The sequence below is a fragment of the Limanda limanda genome, chromosome 18 (genome assembly GCF_963576545.1).
Source record: "Limanda limanda chromosome 18, fLimLim1.1, whole genome shotgun sequence".
Classification (NCBI taxonomy): Eukaryota; Metazoa; Chordata; class Actinopteri; order Pleuronectiformes; family Pleuronectidae; genus Limanda; species Limanda limanda.
Window position 1 is genome coordinate 10,826,508 of NC_083653.1, and position 23,302 is coordinate 10,849,809.

Consider the following 23,302-nt stretch of genomic DNA (forward strand, 5'->3'; position numbering starts at 1 on the left):
GGAAACACATCACTTTCCTCAGACTATCTATTGCTGCAGCTCCTCTTTTCAGCCTCTATCTGAAAAACACGTTTTAACATCCTGTCCCCCCCCCCCCTCCCGGTAAAGCCCACTCTGCTGTGATTGGTCAACCGCACACCAACTCTTACACACACAAATAACCCGTGTAACAAACCAGAGGAAGGACACACTGAAAAGGCAAAATATGTCTCCTTCAATTCAAGAAATTTCTTTGGCAGGCCAGAGTCCAGCAGGACATGCATCAGCATCACATACAGATTCAGTTTGTGTGGTTTTAACCGGTGAAATCAAAAAGGCCCATCATCCGTTTTGCGTGTGGCCAACCTGGAGGCGGCGACTGAGTCTTGAGCTTTGACTCTTGCCTTCGGAGACGAGGTCGGCGGCAGTGAGAGTCTCCTTTTTATCGACAGCAGCCTGAGGATCTCGCTCACCTGAGACTCGAGGACCGACAGCCGGCCGCTCAGGACCTGAATGTCTCCCTTCAGCTCCTGCTTGGCCTCGTGCAGCGTCGCCTGCAGGAGCGTTTGTTCGGACGCCGGCTGCACAAACGAGTGCTTCAGGGAAACCTCGCCGTCCACGCAGAGGCTGTGCTCGAACGGGTTTCTCTCCATCGGGCTTCGCTCAAAGGAGTTTCTGGAGTCTCCTGCTCGGTCGATGCGCAGGTCGCTCTTTGTAATCCCACTGTCGCAGGAGTCAGTTTTGTGAAGGGCGCTCGTTTCTTCGCCTGCTTCTCCTGCACTGTTGCCTCCCTCTGTGGTGCCCGTGTCTCCACCTTCCTCTGAAATCCTGGCCCCTGTTAACTGTTCTGACGACTGCAAACCTTTGGACCACTCCTCCGGTTTCTGCGTCTGTTTTTCATGCTCGACGGCAGGAGGTGCTGGTGCGGCAGAGGTGGCGTTTTTAAACTTTGCCCACCCCATTGCACCTCTGCGGCTGGTAACTCCACCTCCCCCTGCACCACTGCCTTTTGCAGGGCTGTTACCCACCTGACCAAGTTTAATCTCAGCACAAGGCCTCGATACAGACTCCGCTGCCTCTTGTGTGCCGCTTTGTTCTGACTTTTCAGTCTGGACAAGTGCTTGTGGAGGTGCAGCCTTGCCTGCATCCTCTCCTCCTCCTGTGCAGGGCGGAATGCCCTGCACAATGGAGCTGTACTCCTGGTGCTGCAAGGACACAGTCTGACACTGTGTGTAGGAGTTTGAGTCGGAGTGGTGGTGGCGCTGCAGCTCCACCTGCACACAGTTGTGCTCAAGGTACGCAAGAGACTCTCCCGGAGTCTGAGAATCTCTCTGCTGCCTGAACCTCTGGAACAGCTTTCGCACGGGGTGGTCCTCGGGGATGGAGAGCGCCACCTCGCTTCTCTGGCGCTCCTGCTCCCTCTTGACATCCGCAATCTTCCTGAAGATGATCTGCAAGAGGGAGAATCTGTGCATGAGGACTGGGATTTGAGTCCCACTGCAAAGCTATACACATGCTGCACATTGTGCTCTACTTAGATGGAACAGAATGCATTTATTTAATGCAGCTTTGAAGCAGGGATAAGCATCCAGACCTGCTGCGGTGTATGCTGAAATATTAAAGACATGAAAGCAGCAATGCACTGGGGAAACAGTTAATGGAGCAATAATGCAATAATGGAGCAACGGCCTCGCCACAATGGTTTCTGATGGAGTGAAAGAAAAGTCACAACTTCTCAGCGTCTCACTTTTCTGTTCCTACTCAGACTTTGCAGAAACATGTCGAATCTGTGTTGTTGAATAAATTGTGATCGTAACTTTCAGAGCAATAAATAAAGTCTTAGTACTTAACTACATTTTATTCTGTTCTGTTTCTCTTAAACCTTCAATTTCTCTTGCATTGATCATTGATTATTACCATTTATCCTTGTGTGTTGCTCATTCATTACCTCCACCAAGGAGGTTCTGTTTTCCTATGTGTTTGTTTGTTATTTAGCAGGATTATGCAAAAACTACACAACCGATTTTCAGAATTCAAAAAGCAGAGGGTCTGAAATTTATAAGTTTGTCCAATTTGGTGCCTATCCAAATAAAAATAAAAATGTTGTGAATTTAAAAGTGTTTTCATAAGGGGAATTAGGGCAAATGACTGAGGAACATTCTAGTTTGCTATGATTGTAAAGCACTTTGGGTCAACTCTTGCTATTTTGACTTCTTTTGTGACATAATTTAGATTCTAAAATATACATCATCCCTCAACTCATGTGTGGATTCATATGAAAGTGATTTAGATGATATGTCGAAAGCTGACGGGCCCATGAGCAAAACAGTTCACGTCCATAAGCTCTGGAACATTGTTAAAGTCAACGTTTGAAGCGAATGCAGTTGAGGTTGAATTCATCTCGGACACTTTAAACATGTCTGACAAAGCACATTTGATGCACATTCGTGGAAAAGCAAGTGAAGTGACGTTGAAACAGTACACACGTCCGAGTTTAGAACTTAAACCTGTGCAGGCGTGCCAAGTCTCTAATGCTGCTCCAATCAATAATAGATGGCTTTCTTTTCATTTAATACATTTTAAGTAAAAGCCATAAATATTTGAGCACGTTGCCACAATTTGTTCTGAAATTGTTAAGCTGCCTCACAGAGACATGTGTTTACTGTGTGTGTGCTTGTGTGTGTGTGTGTGTGTGTGTCTGTGTGTGCGTGTGTGATTGCACAAGACCTCTTGGACTGTAACTGCCAGACAACTCAGAGGGGAATTAAAAAGTATATGCTTATTTTAAATACTATCAAATATTTATAGAGCAGAGAAAACCAAGTGTTCTGCAAGCACACTCTAAATGTATATATATGTTCATTTCCTTCATAAACGTGTACGTTGTTACCAGATAAAGGCCTCGGCCTTGATTCAAATCTATACCTCAAGATATTTCATATGAGAACAAAGACAACAACAGATGAAGCCAGACTGACTTTAAAGGCAATATCCATTAAGAATTGATGTAATGTCATTCCCATAGGATACTATCACAGCAATATATATGAGCTACTTACTTTCGAGAGTGGAATGCAATAGATCTCAATGCCTTAATGGAATTAATATGTATAGCCGGGAAAAGCTCCATCAAATATTGATAAGATTCCTATAGTTCTCAGAAAAACTTTTGCAGACTTTTTTTACAACGAACATTTGAGGTTTGTTTCCTCAGTGTTGGCAAATAGGCTAAAATGTGCAACACCATTTTACATTTATTTTAAAGTCTTTCAGCAGATCAACTCAAATATATCCATTTAAATGAAGCTTTTTAATCCCCTTTTTGTTTTTAAGCACTGTTATACAATATTCAACTAGAACTACAATAGAATATTCAAGGCTGAAACGTATGATTGTCTAGATCGTATAGTGGAAATATAAATAAGTAAAAAGAAGTGGTTTAAAGGATGTGTATCTGATATAGAGGAATAAACTAACTAACTAAGACAGTGTCATATGGCTTAAATTTTACAGGCTCTTCTCAGGCCCCATCTCTCCGCAAAGTTTTGTGGAAATGTGGTTTGTAGTTTTTGTGTTATCCTACTAACAAAGTGAAAACATCATCTTGGCAAACAGAAGAAGAGTTTTCAGTCTCTTAATTAAGTCTTAATTGAAGCACTGTGATGTTAAGTCTGGGTGAAATATTCAAAATGCAAGACTCCATGTTTTTATAGCTGCAATATTCTCCATGTTTATGCATAATTTTACAGGCATTTCCCAAATATACAGCCTGACACATCTGGTGTCTCCAGGCCAGTGGTTCTCAAATGTGGGTACGCGGACCCCCAGGGTCTGAGGTATATTGCCAGTGGTCCATGAAAAAGTTTTCACACTCTGCCATTAAAATAACGTGCAATTTCTGAAGTGATACAGAAAAAGTATTTACTACTACAATCTTTCTTGTAGTTTCATATGGGACAAACTAAACAAAAGAGTGGAACATCAGCGGTGACTTGAGCGTTTCTTTCGTTTTTTACCCGTTTTCGTAGGTTGCAGGTGAGTATGAGGTTGCGGGAGAAGGAGTTGGCGAACGCCGTGTAGAACTCCAGCACCCTCACCAGAGCGTCTCTCCTGATGACGTGCAGGTCGCAGTAGGTCAGAGCTCGAACGTTGGCACAAGCACGGGCCAGCGTGGATTCCTTCCAGAAGGCATCTCCAAACACATCACCTTTACCTGGATGGGACGGTATGACTTTGTTTAGAGCATGAAAAAAGAATTGTCATCAGGGGCAGATCCAGGGGTGGGACCAGCGGGGCGGTGGCCACAGCTGGAATCTAGAAACAAAACTAAAAATAAATATGACTCTCTTTTCTTTCTTTGCGTTTTGAAGTACAAAATGTGATTTTCAAAAATATATTCAGTGACCGGGCTTTCCTCAGAGCTTTAGAGCTAAAAGTTAAGAAGGAATGACTAAAATGTGCACTTAACTGAATCACACCATGGATGTGCCCCACATGGCCCCTGATTTATAGAAATCCGTTATCTCTCATGTAAAACTCGTGTATGAGATAAAAGTTAAGATATATATTTCAGAACATGATACTGGATAAGTGCTGACAAATATCCAGATATGGACCAAAAATCTTTTCGAGTTAAAGTTGAAAGTTGAATGACATCCAATAACTGTTTGACACTGGACCTGATCATAAATGGTTTTGCACTAATACAACCTTTGCTCCAGTTTTATCTCATCCAGCTCAGCTCTACTGCTCTATTGCATAATATTGCGTTGGATTACCTAGGATAGCGATGACCTCATCGTCCTGGATGACTTCGAGTGAACCTGACACCACGAAGCAGAGGGTGTCCACGCTCTCGCCGATGTGGAAGATGAGGTCTCCGGGTGCGCAGTGCGTGGTCTGAAACTCCACCGCCAGCGAGCGCAGGCAGCCGTCGCTGGCCAGACGGAACGCCGGGTGGTCGTTGAAGACCTGCCGGTTCAGGTGGACGCAGATGTCCGCCCGCATGTCTTTGGGACAAATCGAGAGAACCTGAGAGGGAGAGGGAGATATAGGGTTTAAAACAACTACAGTAGAAACATGGAACTAACTTAACGTTAGAAAACATTGTCATTTTGTAAAGCCAACAAGTGGAGCTATAATATCAGTCTCTGATTGCAGCTCAATTGTCACACAATAACAATATGATACAAAAAAAACCCGCATGGTAAGTCCTGTTAAAAGTGAAGCTAAAGCATCTTTACCACCACCTGGCAGCATAGATCATAAGCCCAGCCTCCTCCATGTCAGTGGAGGGTATATGGAAACTTAACAAGTCAAAGTAAACCTCAAATAAGTTTTTCTCAAAGATGGTATCAGATATTTGACATAGTTCTTATTACAACATCAAATGTATCTCAAGGTTTACTGCCACTCTAGAGCTGTGTGACCACAAGATCCTGCAGAGTGCCCATTAACCCTTGAGGGTCAACGGGTGCACGCAATCTTCAGTTGTGACCTTTGAGGCTCCTCGCTGATCATCTCACCACGTCCCCCTTCCAACAAGCCCATGCACGTTTATGATACCGTTAAAAATGATAGCCTTCTGACTTTCTGACTGTCAGCGACAAAGCAAAGCTAGTTCATCTTTGGACCTGAAAAATTAAACATGTGTGCCTGAATGGAATCAGCATATTGTGTTATCCTATTAAATATGATTATACTCAATAAAATACTGCAGTTGTAGGTCATTACACTTCTGATTATTACCCTTTGAGATTGCTACTTAATGCTGAGACCTTTAATGAATAACCACTACTACTACAAACAGTAACTGATACTACTACTGACCCTATCTGTGTCGATGCCCTTGGACATGGCCCACGTGGAGACGATGAAGTCCATGACTCGCTCGCTCAGACCTTTTGGAACCTGGTACAGTTTGAGAAAGTCACGCACGTTGTTGAGCATCTCGTGGTAACGGTTGGTGTTGGTGTACATCTGCTGGAAGATGGTGGTGACGTTTCCGAAGATGGTGGCGTATAGCAGCGCTGAGACAGAAGACAAAGAGTAAAGTCAGTTGTCAGTGAAGAGTACAGGACAGAGGACATTTTAGTTCTGAAAAGTCCTCTAGTAAAATAAAATTATGATATATATAAGATTTGTAGATCACTTTTCTCAAATTTTAGTAAATTAACTTGATGATAACATACAGAATTAAGCTTTGCATATTTATTGAGTTTTTTTAAGGAAAAAATCCTCTTAAGATTTACAAAAGAACATTACATGTACCCATTCACCGGTGACTTTAATTTAATATTCACACTAAACATTGAAATAAATAATGGATGAATTAATGGATTGTAAAATATTAATGCATTTTTTTTGCAGTTTGAGGGGTTTTCAAAGGATGGAAACCAATGCTTTTCATTCCCTTAAAACCCTGCAAGCATATTAACCATTGAAATGCCACCATTTATTTGAGATGCTAATTAAAACCACTTTTCATCTTGTTATAAGCCTAAAACTAGAACAACTAATTAATGAATTTACTATAGTTTAAAAAATGATGGATTTCATTAAGCTAAAACGGCCGCACATGCTTTATTATAAAAAAAAAATAAAAATACACAGTTGAATGACTGGTTCTGTTCTAAAGAGAACAATAAACACACTCACAGTAAGTGTTGGGCTCAGGCTTATAATATAATTGATAATGTACATTTCCTTGGAGAGAGCACTGCTGTACAGCGCTGCAGTGACCTCAAAGAGTCCGTCAGCTCCTCTCATCGTGAGGTTTTACCCGCTCAAGAGGAACGAGTCGTCTCCAGTCGCCACCGCCGGATCACAGAGGTTAGGATACTTATCCAACGTGATGGCTCATTGTTCATTTACAACACTGGAGCCTGCAGGCAAACCCTGCCTCCCCTCTCCTCCTCTGGCCTCTCACATAATTACTGTATCTGTAGCAGGAGATTTATCGGCCGTAATCCAGGCCGACACATCAGTGTGACTGAGTGGTCTTCGTGATCGAGGCGCCACCAGAGCAATGGGTGTTTCTCTTTTGGAAGAACAAACCTTGAAGCGTGGCTGTCAGATTGTGTTTCCCTCTCTGTTCTTATTGCATCACTTTACAGGCTGTTTTGGAGGAGCGGGCCAAAGGTTACTGCACGCAGGGGAAGTGTGAGCAAAGTGACGCTGAAGGTGAAGCTATCACTGTAACTGCAGCGAGCGAGGACACCTGCATAAAGCAGATATCTCATTTATGTGAAGACCTTTAGATCAAGTTGATCTGACGTACTTTTATGTATAATACATTCACACAATTCAATATTTTAGGGTGAAAAGACTTATTTTTGTGAATGAAATGAAAAGGTTTGAAAGATAAGGTGAATTAAATGTTCACTATTCCCTAAATTAAAAGAAGTTTTATGTAAATTATACATTCACAACATGCTGAGGTTAAACAACAAAATGTTCCTCCAATTTTCAATTAAAACCGGATCTGAAATTAAAGCCATTCAACGTGAAAGATGTAAAGAAAATACCACGCTGTGATTCACATACATTTAAACAAGCTTACGTGTATTTCAAATCAAAATCCACGGAAGGGAATTGACCCATCGACTGTTATCTTTTATTGAAGGGTGGTGATAATGACCACCCTCCACGCAGACACTCACAGAGCAGGCCGGGCGACAAACATGTCACTTTTTATTATCGACAAAAGCCGAGTCTGTAAACTCTCCCCCAGCGGCTCGAGCACTGACACTGCAGCTAAATGTGAATTACACGACCGGAGTGGAGGGAGAATTATAAAGCCAAACACTGAGGAGAATAATTTAGGATACAAAACTGGCTCTGAGTAATTCATCATCATCTCAATGTCCAGGAATTAACTCTTCATATCAACTTGTGCTGGAATTCATTATAACTTTATATATATACCTCCACGTATGAGAGTATTTGTCTATATGTGTTCAATCTGGCATTTTGTGCTGGTGCGTTATTAGTAATTATGTAATCTGCTACACCACATGTATGTGTAACAACCAGATATGTTGTGTTAAGTTGTGCAGCTTCTCATGAACCTGTGCAGCTTCCGTCAGCGCATGTTGCTTTGCTGCAGCTGCTCGATGGCCACCGGTGCTGTGGAGCCCAGTGTCTCATATCGAGTAAATGCCTCGAGATTGTTTGGGCTCCAGCAAAGTTCCTCTGGCATGTGATGAATGGATGAATGAATGAGCAGGAAAACAGCACTGAATGATAAAGGCTTTGTTTGAAAAGTGGTAATTGCTACACAGCTGTTCTTCGGACACATTGCACTAATAAACCACATGTTGATGTTCCCCTGTCAGATGCTGCTTCCCACCTTCAGCTGCTTGTTAAACCAGGAGCTTCTGCCACTATATACAGGTCCATCACCACTCCTCATTGGCAAGTTGAGACTGTTACACTATCACATGGAAGTAGCTGGTTAGCTTGGCTAGCTAATCATTTGAAAGACAAATCCACAAAGTAGACTTTACTGTCGTGGACCAAAATGTATCGTTTTCAGACATGTACTCCAGAGAATGTCCAGTAAATCTGGTTCGGACGTTTTCCAGAGTTTACCTTTCACATATGAAGAATGCACAAGGAGATTGTCCGGGTCAGATTAGTTTCACAACCACGGGAAAACTTCAGAAGACTTTCAGGAACAGTCAGGGTAGGAATGGCACCTTCGGAGGAGCATGCAGGAGGAGGAATACATACATTTTCCTGTTGATGACAAAAACTAAATTCATCCCACTGGATAGATTTAGTTTGTAAAAACACAGGGAGGATTGTGTGAACTGGAAACTGGAGACATGTGTGATCATGTGATAGAAAACGTGTTTGAATGTGCATTAGATGCATGTGTGATTTCAGTGTCTTTATGATGGCAGCTCCTCTTACTGCTCCATTAACCACCACTGACCCTAAGAACAGTAATGATATCGTTTGTTATGTCATATCAGACCTATCAGGCTTTACTGCTCATAAAGATAATGAACCACATCAGCTGAAAAACAATGGAGCTTAAGATGTATCCAGAAGATTAGAAACTTGGTGACCCGAGAACTTACAGCCCACCATCATCATGGCCACGGAGAAGATCTTCTCGCCGTCTGTGGTTGGAGCGATGTTTCCAAATCCGATGGTGGTGAGACTGGTCATGGTGAAGTAAAGAGAGGAAATGTACAGCGTGTCCTTGTTGGGGCCTCCCTCCCATTGGCCCGTGCCGCTGGTGTTGTAGTGGTAAGGGGTTCCTATGCTGAGGGCCAGCTGGCAAAGCCAGCTGTCATTCTTGATGGTGTTGGTGGTCTCGTCGATGACCTCGTAGTCCCCGATGCTGTACCAGATGCAGGCCAACCAGTGGGCCACCAGGCCGAACACGCACACCAGGAGAACCAGGACAGCTGCTCCGTACTCCAGGTAGTGGTCCAGCTTGCGGGCAACTCGGCCCAGACGGAGCAGGCGGATCACCTTCAGGGAGCTGAAGAGGCTGCTGATCCCCTGCACAGTGATACAGGAGGGAAAGATGAGAACAAAATAATATATAATCTATTTTATTTTATAGATCCAGACAATGTGTGCGTGTTTAAAGGAAAAGTATGACATTATACATTTTCTTGGCTGTTTGAGGACACTCAAAAGCCTGGGAAAACATGAAGGATAAATAATAATCCTGCAAACAGCCCCTGATAAAACAAACTAATTGTTGTATTTACACTTTTTAAATAAAATGAAATATATAAAAAAAGCTCAAAATCTTTGTAATCTGGTCTGTTTCAAGCGGTCTTCTTGCTGTAGCATCATATACACATACATGTATTTAAAGAGGTGTCAATCTTCTCATCCGACTCTTAATGATCCAGTTTCAACAGCTCTTTTAAAGGTAAATGTGTATTTCCTTACTGGAAGAAGAGAATCTTCTATCCGTGTGGTATTTCTGTGGAAATTTGAAGACTCGCGTAGGTGACTTGCAGGAGATGGTGTAGATGCTATAGCGTCCTTCACAGAGACAATCAAGCAGATAGATTTTAAAGTTGACAGCAGAAAACAATAAATACATTTGTCAGAAAAATATTCCTGCAAATTGAGTGACGGTCGTAAAAATCCCCTCACCTCATCCACATGTTCAAAAGCGTTGATGATATCGTAGGGCAGACAGGACAGCAGGTCGATGACGAACCACGTCTTCAGGTAATTCATCCGTATCAGCTTGGCGTCCGAGATCACCTCGCCGGCGGGGCCCACGAAGGTGGTGTGGAAGTTCAGGACGATGTCGATCAGGAAGATGACGTCCACGACGCTGTCCAGCACCAGCCAGGCCAGGTTGTTCTGCTTGGTCTTGAAGGAGACGTTGTAGGGCACCATGATGGCCGTGTAGAAGGTGAGGATGAGGATGACCCAGTCCCAGGTGGTCTTGAAGGTGCAGTAGTGGAGGATGATGTGCGGCGGCGTCTTGGGGGCCTCTTGTTTGTACTGAGGGAGAATGTCTGACCCCAGCTGGAGAGCCTTTCAGTGACAGGGATCATTGTAAGAAGAAGCATTTAAACAGTTTCACCATATATGTTGGGACATCTATATTTACCAATGTGTACAAATGTGACATGGATCATACAGATGCACCCTTGGATGTCCTTGCACTGCATGGGAGTATCATCACCCCTGATGTATTTCTTTCGACAGGTTAAAATGTGTGATTTTCTTGTGTCCTACATTTCCCAGAAGCCAATGGGCAATTGGGAGGGTGTGTTATGTTTTTTGAGTTGTGTTATCTGATGTATGGACATTTAATTACTCCTCATTTTTTTGTGAAATTACACAAAAACTACTGGATGGATTTCCATAAAACTTGGTGGAAGGCTAGGACATAGGTCAAGAAACAACCTGTGAAATTGAGAAACCTTTCATCCCTGAGCGTCTGCCTCACCTCAGCCAGTCTGGACGGCTTGTGGCTGACCTCCGTCTTGCTTATCGGTGCCATCTGCTGCACCAGGTTGCGGTTGTTGGTCAGTGCCCGCGTTAGTCGGGCGAACTTCGTCCAACCGACTTGGAGACCAAAAAAAGACAGATAAGAAAAGACAGATACTTTTTCATCACGCATTTCACAACATTGTGTCCATACCCACGTTTATACGAACAAACTTTCCCACATTTTAATTCAACAAAAAATGTTAGGTAGTTAGGTAGAGTGGTAGTGAACTATACAGACAAGTCACTTTTTAATTTATAAAAAATTACTATTTGTCTTCATGAAAAACTGTAAATATGTCACCAATGAGAAGTTGACATGTGGAAAAACTGATTTTACTGATGTTAGAAATTTGATTTCATAACATTGCTTTTACAAGCGACCCTTTTATGTGATTTCCCCAATATATTCATTTGTACTTGAACATATCATCCCTGCAGGCTTCTCAATCCAGGCTTTAATCTATGTTTTGGTCATGTCGTGTCCCGAAGAAAAAAGAAGCTGTGAGACGCAGCACATAAATGCTTCATGCTGTATTCATGGTGCATCTTTGTACTGTAAAGCCAGTAGCCAGCAGTACTCAGCCAGCTGGCACATGCTTGTGTTATGGGGGACTCGCTTCTCCTCATTTCCCCTGAGTACAAACAGTATTTTCATACAGTTAACATGTGGTCTGCCTCATGTATGTAAAACACGCAGAAGCACGCATGCTCCCTAGGGACACTGCACCGTCTGGATCCACAGAGACACAAGTGTTCACTGACCCGCACACACAACACCTGGACAGTTGTATGTTACATACCAGGAAACAGACGTGTGTTAAGTCGCAGCCACTCGTGTGTGTCTGAGATGTTTGGTTGCACTGCAACTTCAAGGTATTTCAGAAGAAGCAAGTACAAACGTTTCAGACATGTGGACGTTATATAATGAGGGGTGACAGGACGACTCCCCAAAAGTGAAGCCAAAGTGTCTTGGCCCCCTGGTGGCTGGCTGCAGTAGAGGTCAAAAATCTCTGTTAACGGATGGGACATGGACAAAACTATAAATGCAAACATGTGAGGTCGATTTTTCTAAAAGATAGTTTCTCTCATTTTAGGAAGTTGTTATCACACTGATGATTGGTTTTAGTTGTTTGATGCTAAAAAAAACAGGGTCAAACATCATGATTGACAGCTAAGTATGACTCGTGATTGGTTGAGCAGGACCTTGCTTCTTTGGCTCCACCCCCCAATCGCTACTGCCCAGAGTCTGGCTCTGAATGTATGAAATGTAGGCATTCGTATTCAGGATGAGATATTAGGCTTTCAGAATAAACTGCAGAATAAAATTCACCTTTTGTTGACTCATCTTCAATGGGCTGTTTAAAAAGTGTAATGTCCCTGAAGGTGCAGAGGAAAAGCACCACCTTGTCCTTCTCATTCCTGATCGGTGCCACCTGCATGTAAAGCCATATTGGTGTTCCTGTAGAAAGCAAGGAACAAGAGATTGAAAATATAGTTAATTCTGTAGTTTTAAGATGCATTTAATAGTTTCCTTAAAGAAATGTGATACTCACTGTTCTTTGTGTAGAGCAGCACCTCAAAGAAATTGGACTCGTAGTTGTCAAAGGTTTGTCTGATTTTGTCTATTGTCATTTTATCAGATAGGTCACCATACATGAAACTAAGAAATAAGAGAGAGAGATAGACAGTGAGAGGTAAAAGGCAACATTTTGCATCAGCTGCTGAAGTAAGAAAGACAGAAGACAGACAACTGTGCTATTCTACATATTTTTAAATTTAAAAAAAAAAAATACTGCAGCTTTTGTCACATTTTTATAGTGACAATACACACATTATTTTTGATTACTGGGCTTCTCTTTTGCAGGTTAAACCACCTATGAACCATCTACATGAAGCTTCACATTCAGGTCTCATACTCTACAACACCTCGTCTTACTTGCATGAGCTGCTCCTGTGCATGACCTCAGCTCTGTGGTAACCTGACAGCTTGCAGAATCCATCGTTGCTGTAGACAACCGGCCACTCCAGGATCTGTGCATTTCCCAGCAGGAAACTGGTTTCTGCAGGAAAACGCAGAAAAACACAGAAGTCTGAAACAAAAACTCACAACAACCCAGCACCAGTCCATTAGGATTTGGTGTTCTGTCAGTGAAATTTAGAAAACTAGAGCTATGCAACCTCGCTGACATTGGAATACTTTTACTGTTGGCTCATAATTTCAAAAAAAAAATGTTGTAACTGAAATATTCAGTGCAATTATTGAAATTATTGTTGAGCCGCAACATCCCCACAATTCGAATGTAAACAAAGGGCAAAAAGCCATTAATATTTAAAAGAGCATTGGTAATCAGACGAGTCAGCAGGCAGAAAGAGTAAAATGTTTATGTTCCAGCCTTAATGTCAATGAAATATTGATGAGCAGTGGCAAAGTTTTACAGCAGCTTTATAACAGTCTGCAGGGAGCTGCAGTCTCCAGAGGAACGGCCGAGGACATTTCCTCCTAAATGATACTGAAGCTGTCAAAGTTAAAGGGTCTGCATGTTTGTCTTCAAACGAGAGCCTGAAGGATCGATGCTAAGGACCAAAGCTGCTCTTAAACATTACCAGGAAGAATGATTACTTTAAATGCCTTCCTTATACTGATCTGCTCTGCTGACACGTCAGTATTTGTTCTAAAAAAAAACTCCAGTGTCACACGTATTCATGGTCACTCTCATGCATGAGGATACCATCCATGTTGAAACCCATGCAGACAAACAGTCAATCTGAAAAATAGATTTTTGGCTGTTTTGCAAGGAGAATATCACAACGAAACATTATATGATCCAATGGGGTTCGTCCAACTAAGTCATATACATATCAAATCACGATAAAGAAATCACATTATACAACTCCTAAAAATAAAAATATAATGCTTCTCGTAGACATGAAATTGACTTCGTCCTGATATTTACTTAAGTCCTTTCAGCACTTGTTTCTGTGGAAAGAACAATTTTAGCAATATATTATTTTACCTAATGAATACTGGGGAGTTGGACTGATACATAGCCTATTGTATAATCCATCAATACAAATAATATGAATTGTCATTTGCATTGTTAATTAAAGTAGCTGTATATAAAAAATGAGCAAATTAAAATGAGTTATTAGTATATACAGGGTTTCTTTCCCTTATATATAATATTAACATTATAGTTTTACTTCAGCATCCTGCAGCCCTGCAGTGTGGAGCCTGTCACATCTACATTCATGCATCTTTCCCTCTCAGAAGAAAACTCACCGCTGGAGCGCCGGACAATGTTCTCCAGGAAAGTGTTCTGCGGAGCCACCAGTCCTCTCTTGCCCCCATGCATGATGAGGGATCGGGGCACAGAGACCCGTTGCAGCTCGGTGGTGGTGCTGATGTTAACTACGGTCCCATCAGAGGGTCTGAGCGAGTACCACTGCTGACAAGTCAACCATTATAACCAGTATATCCGGGCAGGGGTTTAAAGAAATAAAAGCCTCTTTGTTGAATGTGTCATTTTTTTAGTGTAAGAAAATAACACCTATCCAAACCTGGTCATTTAATGTATTGTAGTCTGAGTTAAATTGTGTTTATCCTCTCCAAATATCGATACGAATAACATTACATGCAATTTTATTTGTATAATGGCATAATGGTACTTTTATTTTGAAGGAGACATATCTGATTCCCTGTATTTTCACTGTGTTTTATTTCCAGCTTCTCATGTCTGCATCGATGGACTGACTTCCAGTTTCTGTTCAATTTTTGTTTTAACATAAATGTTGTTTATTTAAGTTACATATTTATAAACATGTATTATGGGGTGGGCCTATACTTCCTGTTCCTTTTTAGTATGCGTAGTTCAGAATGATGTCATGACAAAATTTACAATTAAAACAGAGGTGTCAATAAAGATTTGTCAATTCTATTTGAAATGTCATGTTATAAATAACACTGCATTACCCAACAGAGCAGAAAGTAGTTAAATTAGCTCCATAGAATAGAAAAGGTCATATTTGACTTAATAACTCAAGGGACTAGGATGGGCCAAGAGTTTCACTGATAGAGACTCAAATGAACTAAAAATGGGCACGCATTAACATGAACATGCACCCAGACTAGCCCTGATTTTTTTGACATAACGATACACGTGTCCACCATATGTGTTTATTTTCCAAACCACAAAAATCAAGGTAAGAGTTTTTTCTATCAAACAGATCATCTCTTCTTACCCACAACAACTTAATGTAAAGATAATATCTGAACAGTCTAAATACTCCATGTTCATACTGTAACTGCTGGAGTGGCTTTGATAATAAAAACTAAAGCATTAATAGATGGATGGGCGAACACGGACAGGTAGGTAGGTAGGAAGATAAATAGATAAATAGATAGATAGATAGATAGATAGATAGATAGATAGATAGATAGATAGATAGATAGATAGATAGATAGATAGATAGATAGATAGATAGATAGATAGATAGATAGATAGATAGATAGATAGATAGATAGATAGATAGATAGATAGATAGATAGATAGATAGATAGATAGATAGATAGATAGATAGATAGATAGATAGATAGATGGATAGATGGATAGATGGATAGATGGAGAGATGGATAGATAGATAGATAGATAGATAGATAGATAGATAGATAGATAGATAGATAGATAGATAGATAGATAGATAGATAGATAGATAGATAGATAGATAGATAGATAGATAGATAGATAGATAGATAGATAGATAGAGCATAATGAGATACATATATAAAGATACAAATAAAGGCCAAATATAAGATTATGAATATAATAAATAAATAATTATTACTACTAAATCACTGCAGAATGTTTGATGCTTAGTGTACACAGTGATTTTGCATTCATTCTAGATTGATATTAATATTATAAATAAGTGTAATGTATGGCATGTCCAGCAGGGGGAAGTACCCGGACCTCTGGTACATTGAGGCGCAGAAGAAGGAGGCGCAGAAGAAGTGGCAGCAGCAGAGTAACGGCCTGACGCAGGCGGACGCTGCTGCTGCTGCGCACTCCAGGAGCCTCCGCGACCTAATGGTTAACTGTGGCGGACTTTGGAAGCTGCTCGCTGGGTGTGTGTTCTGGAAGCAGTCGCCAGGTCGAGGTCGAGTGTCGCCGCTGCTCTGTTGACTCCGGAATGACACGCAGCTTCCTCACCAGCCCCGGCGGACTGACATGAGCTCCTCCATCTTTGCGCAGAGCTGTTTGTGTGTTTGGAACTGACCGCTGCTCTGAAGTCATGGCGCAGGACGCGGTGAGGTCGTTTGTTCGGGTCTGCCGGTTCCTCCAGGAGCCCGGGCATGTGGCGAGGTTTCAGAATCTCTGCGGGGTCAAAGCTGCTTTCGCGGACAAGCCTGGGAAGCCGGGCAGCGGAGCCCCGGGGCCGGACTCTCCTCCCGGGCTGAGGAGGCGGCTCCACGGCTCGGAGCTCGGGAACGGAGCCTCCGGGACACAGCTCAACGGAGGGCCGGGGGACACAAGCCCGGAGTCCGACGGTTATTCCTCCTCTTCTTCATCATCATCAGCGGCCAATGTCGCTAAACCCCTCCGGAGGAACTCCCTGACCGGGGACGGGGGTCAAGAGTTCCTGATCAACAACAAGTTCCTCTTCTACCTGTTCACGTTCGGCACCGAGCTGGGCAACGAGATGTTCTTCATCGTCTTCTTCCCCTTCGTCTTCTGGAACATCGACGCCCTGGTCAGCCGGAGGCTCATCGTGGTCTGGGCCTGGAACCTGTTCGTGGGTCAGTCCACGAAGGACATGGTCCGCTGGTCCCGGCCGGCCTCCCCGCCCGTGGTGAAGGTGGAGGTCTTCTACAACTCCGAGTACAGCATGCCCTCCACCCACGCCATGACGGGCACGGCCATCCCCTTCTGTCTCTTCATGCTGACGTATGGACGGTGGCAGGTGAGCACTGGAGACCTCAGGTCAAGTGTAGTTGATAATAGATTTCTGAACTTAAATGTCCTGCTTGAGAGCTGGAGTAGATGTAACCAAGGCTGGATCTCCAACAGGGGTCAACAAGAGAGGTGAACCCCAGGCAAGTCAGATGCCACAAGCTCACAGATATGTGAAGGCCCCAAGAGCCAGTTCCCTTATACATCCAGTTTATTAAAAATCGAAATTTTAAAGGAGAATAATTCAGGAGGCCGGACCTTTTTACAATATAAACAGAGTCATAGACTGTAATTAATGATGGAAGATGACAGGACTTCTCCCCAAAGGTGAACCTAAAATATCTACAAATACACTTCAAATACATTTTTCTCAAAGATGGTTGCTGTCATGTTCTGCTAACAGGTCAATTTTCCTTCCACCTAGTATAAATCAGTTTGGACCATATGCAGTATAAAGATGGATGACATGACTGCTCCCGAGAAAGGGAAGCTAGTTGCAGTACAGGTCATAAACCTTGACTCCTATAGTACAACTCAATTTTTCTCAAATTTGGTTTCTATAGTTTTAGATAGTTCTTGTCACATTGATCTTGTAAGTTGGGTTTTAATAATGTATTCGTTGTCATAGAAATGAGGGGGAAACAATATGATTGACAGCTGAGACTGGCTCACATGTGTATCGATGGGACCTCGCTGCCACGGCGCCAATCCCGTGATCGCAGCACTCGTATTGGGGATAGTTTGGCTTAATTTCTGGATATTGAGGAAGTATGCATCATCCATCTTTATATACAGTTTATGGGGTCAGTGGATCAGCATTGGCACAAGGAATGGGAAAAAAACACAGACAGCCCTTAAATCCCCATTTAATCCCCAGTGCCCGGTCTTGTATGAGGCTCAAAGCTCCGGCTGAACAATAAGAGGAGCTTACACCCATTCACAGCTATGTTGCAGCGGATGTTTGCAGCTGTTGGCAGCAGCAAACATCTCTCTGTGAAGGCAATGAGTTCAGACATGACAGGGCGCGCCGGAAAGTACAAGTGAGGAATGGAAATTTGGCTTTGTTTATTAAATAAACAAAGGGTCAGTGTTTCGCATTGTCAGGCAATAAGGGAAGGGAGAGAGAAGTAGAGGTTAAAGAGAAGATAAATGACTGTTAAAATGGAAGTAAAGGGGAACTGGAAGGTTTCTGTTTGCTGAAGGGCCAAAAAAGAAGAATGTTATTTCAGCCATGCCTGAGCGCTTGAAGCAACAAAACCTGTTTACCCGCTGTTCACCTGTTTTTCTACCACCAGCATAAAGATAAACTGCAGATAACCAGTAAGTAGATGGACTGCCTGCATCACAACACCAGACTGATCATAAATGACTAATGTTCACTTTTTGAAATGTTGAAATATGATTCTAAAAGGATAGAACACACATTGATGAAAACATCAGATGAGAGATTATTTTTGCAGGGCCGCCAACGCTGCATCCTGGCTTTAGCTCCAGCAAACCAATTGTGATTGGTCAAAGAAATGCAAACAACCCAAAGCATTTGTTTCCCCTGTAGCAGAATAATAAATGGTACAGGCGGAACATTCTCCAGCGATAACACAGGAATGTGGTAGATGACTAACAACTCCAGGGTTTCCGCTACATACATTTTGCAGCGACGGCCATGGCCTGTCCCCCACTGCTAAGAAAAAAGAGGAAACACTGACCTCAAACAATGAGGCACGAGTTGTTAGAGAAAAACAAACTATGAGCAGAGGCAGACAAAAAGGGCGTCGCAGACAGAGAGGGCAGGGGTCGTTGTGGTGGACAGAGACAAAGGGGTCATGACCAGGGAGAGCTAAGCCCCTCAAAAGTTTTAACACAATTGCTGTTTTCTGTCTGAATGCTGGCAGCCGAGGAGCCTGAACTCCCTCTGTGTCGTCGTCTGAAGGATGAGGAACTGGCACTTTTAATGGAAAGTGGTTACAGAAGGTTACAGAAGGTTACAGAAGATAAGGTGAACACCATAAACTGCCCCCAGAGCAGGAGTCCGATTCAGAGGATTAGCTACATGGTGCACAAAGACACCCTGCTCATAAACTGACCTTTGTCTGGATCCTTCAACAAAAGATATGAGTGAAATCTCTTCCTAATGGACTTTGTACCAAGGTTTTTTTCTTTCAAACCTAATATTTCCACCGGAAAGTACATTGTAAGGGCTAGTGGTGCTGTAGTCATATTCTAGTAATAATCAACAGGATATCAGGGGTAAAAACAGTCTTAACAATGGGTCAGAGGACGTCAGCTGTCCTTCATATGTGGCCCAGGACGAAAATGGATTTCCCAGAACTGGGTCTGAGGACACGTCTGAGGACACATCTGTGTGTGCTCAGACCTGAACTTCAGGTCTTCCAGGAAACTCTGATCTGAGTTTTCTGGTATCTCTCAAAGCCTCATCTTCAGAGAATTTTCTAATATGTTTTTTTTGTCATGCTCTCTCCCGCAGTATACCTTCCTGTTTGGCTTGTGTGTGGCGCTCAGCTGGAGCGTCCTGGTGTGTGTGAGCAGAGTCTACATGGGGATGCATTCTATCCTGGTAAGCATATTAAATAAGCAATGGCAAATAAATAATCCCTCACTGAAATGAAGATTTATAGAGATGCCGTCCCTCTTGTACACTTGTCCTCCAGTGACCCTCATAGGCCCTTCTCCGAATAGTAACCACACTCACTTGGGCGGCTTGTAAACAAAATACATGGCCTTGAACGCCTGGAGTCAAAAAAATATCTGCACCTCAGATGATTGTAAATGCTGGCCTGACTCCAGTGTACTGGCACTGATGAACTTTGGTCTGTATTCATCTTTAATGGAAAATATCCTACCATAGTAACAGGCATCTCAGTCTTTCATACTCACATGTGCATATCTTAAATATCTGTAGTTGGATAGACTCCTTCTGTTTGAGGAGTCGTCAGACCAGTTGTTAGAATCAGGATTCTATGAAATGCAAAAACAAATTCTTGTCAGTAGTTTTACATTGTTTAAATAACTAAGTAAATTAAGTTTGCTTTGTTTATTTTTTATGGTATACAACTACAAGCTGGAGATAAAAAAAGGCATACCCCGACCAGTATTTTGAATTTTATTTAGGGCAAAATAATGTTGGCCATAAAAGGAAAACCCCAAAAAATATTTTTTCATTAAGCATTTTTATTTACCTTTTTTACACATTTAAAATAGTACACATAATCATTCATAACATAGACTATGATAACACTGGACAGAAACGTGTCTGTGAGAGCCTATAAACACTGACGCGAGTAGATAAAGTCAGATTAAACTGTGTGACCTGGCAGCAGATGCTTGTAAATATTAATGCTGCATCCTGCAACAGTAACACGTGTTCTATCCTGTAGCACGCCTGGTTTTACAGGTGTTTACTACTAGCACTACTCTCTCCCTTCAATTGAATGTCCGGGGGGAAAAAGCGCCACCTACAGGGCGGAAACGGCAATGGCTTTTTTTATTTAGTTTTTATTTGGTGGAGTACCTTGATTACTTTCAGAATGATCATACTGTACTTTAGTCAGAATACATTATGTTGCTTTGTATGACTTTGAGTGTATCAACAATATGGATATAACCCTGTTAAAAATACTCTATGTTGATTTAACTTCAATACCATTATTCTGTTACAGGAGGTGATCACTGGCTTCCTGTACACCCTCCTCATTCTCGCCTTCTTCCATCCCATTTTGGACAAGATTGACACCTTCTACATGATGGACCACTACTCTCCGCTCGTGGTTATCGTCTCACACGTGGGCCTGGGACTTGTGGCGTTCTCCCTGGATTCCTGGAGCACCTCTCGGGGCGATACGGCTCAGGCCCTGGGCACCGGGGTGGGTATTGCTCTGGCAACCCATGTGAACTATCAGCTGGGGCTGCTGCTGGATGTGCCACTCTCCTCACTTCCTCTAACGTTACCGTCAATCAGCGCCGGCCTGGTGGTCCGCTCGCTGCTGCGCTTCCTCCTTGGAGTCGCCGTCCTCCTGGTCACGAGGATGGTTATGAAAGCAGTGACTATTCCCTTCTTATGTCGACTGTTTGGGCTGCCGTCGGATGATGTGAGACAGGCGAGGCAGCACAGTAAAGTGGAGCTGCCGTACCGTTACATCGTCTACAGTGTTGTGGGGTTTAACTGTGCCTGTGTGGTGCCTCTCCTCTTTTGGATCCTAAACCTTGCCTGAGTGTTGTGTTCCAACTGTCGATGTGCTGCTGACATATTCACCCACACACCAAAGGCAAACAACACTTGGTTACATGACGATAACTGTTCAAAGTCATTTGGTTTTGTTCTCTATGTTTCTCTTTTGTTATTGTCAACAAACCCCATGAAAAGACCATAATCAATTCTGAATGTATCTGACTAACAAGAAAGTAATTACTTAATCCAAAAACTATTAAAAACTCATCAGTGAGCGACCTGGCTGAACTTACTGACATTTTTACTCATCACATTAAAACAACCACTCTAGTTTGTATATTCATGTTTTTTTTGTTGCTATTTATTTTTCAAGGTCAGTTGAGAACATCTGACCAACTGCAAAAGTTACAGAAGTCAGACATAAGAATTATCCCTATCATCTATGTTTTTTTGGGCCATTTTTGAACAACTTGGTGAAAACAGTGATGTAATTATTGTAGATACATAAGCAGGTTTTATTTTTCTGCAGCACTTTTTTTTCTAATCTAGTTCTGACACAGCAGTCCCACTATAGTCCTCCTGATTCTTGATGATTTTTATTCTACTGGCATTTTTTTCAGTCGTAGTTTTTTTTTTTTAAGCTTTGGGTGCCAACGTTTCCTGCATGCTTCAACCTTCAAAACATTCAACCCGTACAGGACACTCCTGCTGTTGATTTTTTAAATATTAAACATTCTTCAAATATTCAGATTTTATAATGAGTGTCTCTGGGAGTTCAGTGGGACATTGTGCATCTTCAGCCTGGTTCAGCAAAGAATTTCAGCAACTCAGCATTTTGATTCAATGTCACATCTGCCTTTTTGCTGACGTAAATACACTTAACATGAGTTAATCCTAAATTAATCAAAATAGTCCCAAACAAATAAGATATTTATTCCAGTTTGAGTATTATCGGATAAAAAACTGCAGTGTCTGAGTGTTATAGGAAATAGGTTTTCTCTTTTAAATAAAAGTATATATTTGTGATCCTTATTTTTAACGGCCTTGATTGAGCCTCATTGTTTGTTTGGGACTTTTTCATGGGATTTGTTGCCAGGATGCAAAACTTAAGAACCTACTGTGGTCGGCACATGTAAGTGTTAACTGGAACTTTCCAAACCAATATTCTATCAGATGTACTGTAATGATTATATTCATCATTGAGCAGAATCTGTTGTACCTTTACACTATTTGATTGAAATCAAAGAATAGAATCAGTGTTAATTCATATCACTTCTAAGTCATTGCTGTGTTAAATTACAAAACAGCCTGGGAGTAAAAGATTACTTTAAGTATTTACGTTTCCATGGTGTCAGGGCAGTTTTTGATCTCTATGTAAATATGGAATAACTTTTCCTCTCTGTTGATTCATCACTGTTTTTCCACATCCGTCGTCAGCATCATCGTGTTGCCTTCTTCTTTTTCTACAAATCTTGTACCGCAACATTGCTTTGTCATTTTAAGTTTAAACCAAGTGCTCTCTTAAATAATCATTTAGTATCGAATCAAGAGGAAACAAATATTTTTGATAAGTTATTTTATCATCTTAATATCTCTGGCTGAAAAGAATCTAAATATATTATGAAAATTCAAAAAGACTTTTCAGCTGAAGTCCTTAAACTACAAGATACAAATCACTGACTCTAGCTCCTGTCTAAATGTTGTAATTGTTTTTTCGGTTGCAATGTTTTAATTGTTTAATGTTCATGTAGGAATATGAATTTCAGAGTGCCAGTATCATGAGTACTCGTGGAATATATAGATTTAATACCATCAACTCATCTTTTTTTCCTGTTTTGCAAAAGGACTGTCTGAAAAAAATATGGTAAAAGGATAAATAAAATATTCAAAACATAAATGTCTTGTATCAGTCAATCAATTTATATACAATGTATTCTGCTTTTCAAATAGGAACGATGTAATCTCAGTTCCTGGAGACCTTCTGGACAGTAAACAAAGGGCCAGTAGCAAAGGAAGCCAGGGGTCCAGCTTTTTACTCCCTTCACCCAAATAACACACTGGTTTCACCCTCAAACTTTGAGTTACTCAGACAAGGCTTTAGATCTTTATCTGGTTTTTATGCAACAACAAGTGATACCAGTAGTAACGGATAAACTCTGCACTGTTCGTATAAATTGAACTTTGGATGATGAACTGTTTACGGTAT

At 41.8% G+C, this 23,302-nt stretch overlaps 2 protein-coding genes across 2 annotated transcripts; one reads left to right on the forward strand and one right to left on the reverse strand.

Annotated features, from left to right (window-relative positions):
* Positions 1–204: 204 nt before the first annotated feature.
* LOC133024261 (potassium voltage-gated channel subfamily H member 5-like) lies at positions 205–14,315 on the reverse strand. The gene is made up of 12 exons (XM_061091298.1): positions 14,243–14,315; positions 12,899–13,022; positions 12,516–12,622; positions 12,293–12,421; positions 10,919–11,037; positions 10,108–10,500; positions 9,898–9,993; positions 9,066–9,495; positions 5,809–6,008; positions 4,758–5,010; positions 3,996–4,192; positions 205–1,430 (listed from the first exon to the last, which is right to left on the reverse strand). The coding sequence occupies exons 1-12, from the start codon at positions 14,313–14,315 to the stop codon at positions 309–311; spliced, it is 3,243 nt and encodes a 1,080-aa protein (XP_060947281.1). The 3' UTR covers positions 205–308.
* A 1,657-nt stretch (positions 14,316–15,972) lies between these two features.
* On the forward strand, positions 15,973–22,993 carry LOC133024262 (sphingosine-1-phosphate phosphatase 1-like). The gene is made up of 3 exons (XM_061091299.1): positions 15,973–16,920; positions 19,396–19,485; positions 20,588–22,993. The coding sequence occupies exons 1-3, from the start codon at positions 16,252–16,254 to the stop codon at positions 21,137–21,139; spliced, it is 1,311 nt and encodes a 436-aa protein (XP_060947282.1). The 5' UTR covers positions 15,973–16,251; the 3' UTR covers positions 21,140–22,993.
* Positions 22,994–23,302: the final 309 nt, after the last annotated feature.

Excerpts from the sequence above, each read along its gene's own strand:
- LOC133024261 (XM_061091298.1), bottom strand. The coding sequence starts at position 14,315 with ATGCATGGGGGCAAGAGAGGACTGGTGGCTCCGCAGAACACTTTCCTG. Across the intron at positions 9,994-10,107 it reads CTTTTGAACATGTGGATGAG|GACGCTATAGCATCTACACC; the intron begins GTGAGGGGATTT and ends GTCTCTGTGAAG. Across the intron at positions 5,011-5,808 it reads AGGGCATCGACACAGATAGG|GTTCTCTCGATTTGTCCCAA; the intron begins GTCAGTAGTAGT and ends TCTCCCTCTCAG.
- LOC133024262 (XM_061091299.1), top strand. The coding sequence starts at position 16,252 with ATGGCGCAGGACGCGGTGAGGTCGTTTGTTCGGGTCTGCCGGTTCCTC. Across the intron at positions 16,921-19,395 it reads TGACGTATGGACGGTGGCAG|TATACCTTCCTGTTTGGCTT; the intron begins GTGAGCACTGGA and ends TCTCTCCCGCAG. Across the intron at positions 19,486-20,587 it reads TGGGGATGCATTCTATCCTG|GAGGTGATCACTGGCTTCCT; the intron begins GTAAGCATATTA and ends ATTCTGTTACAG.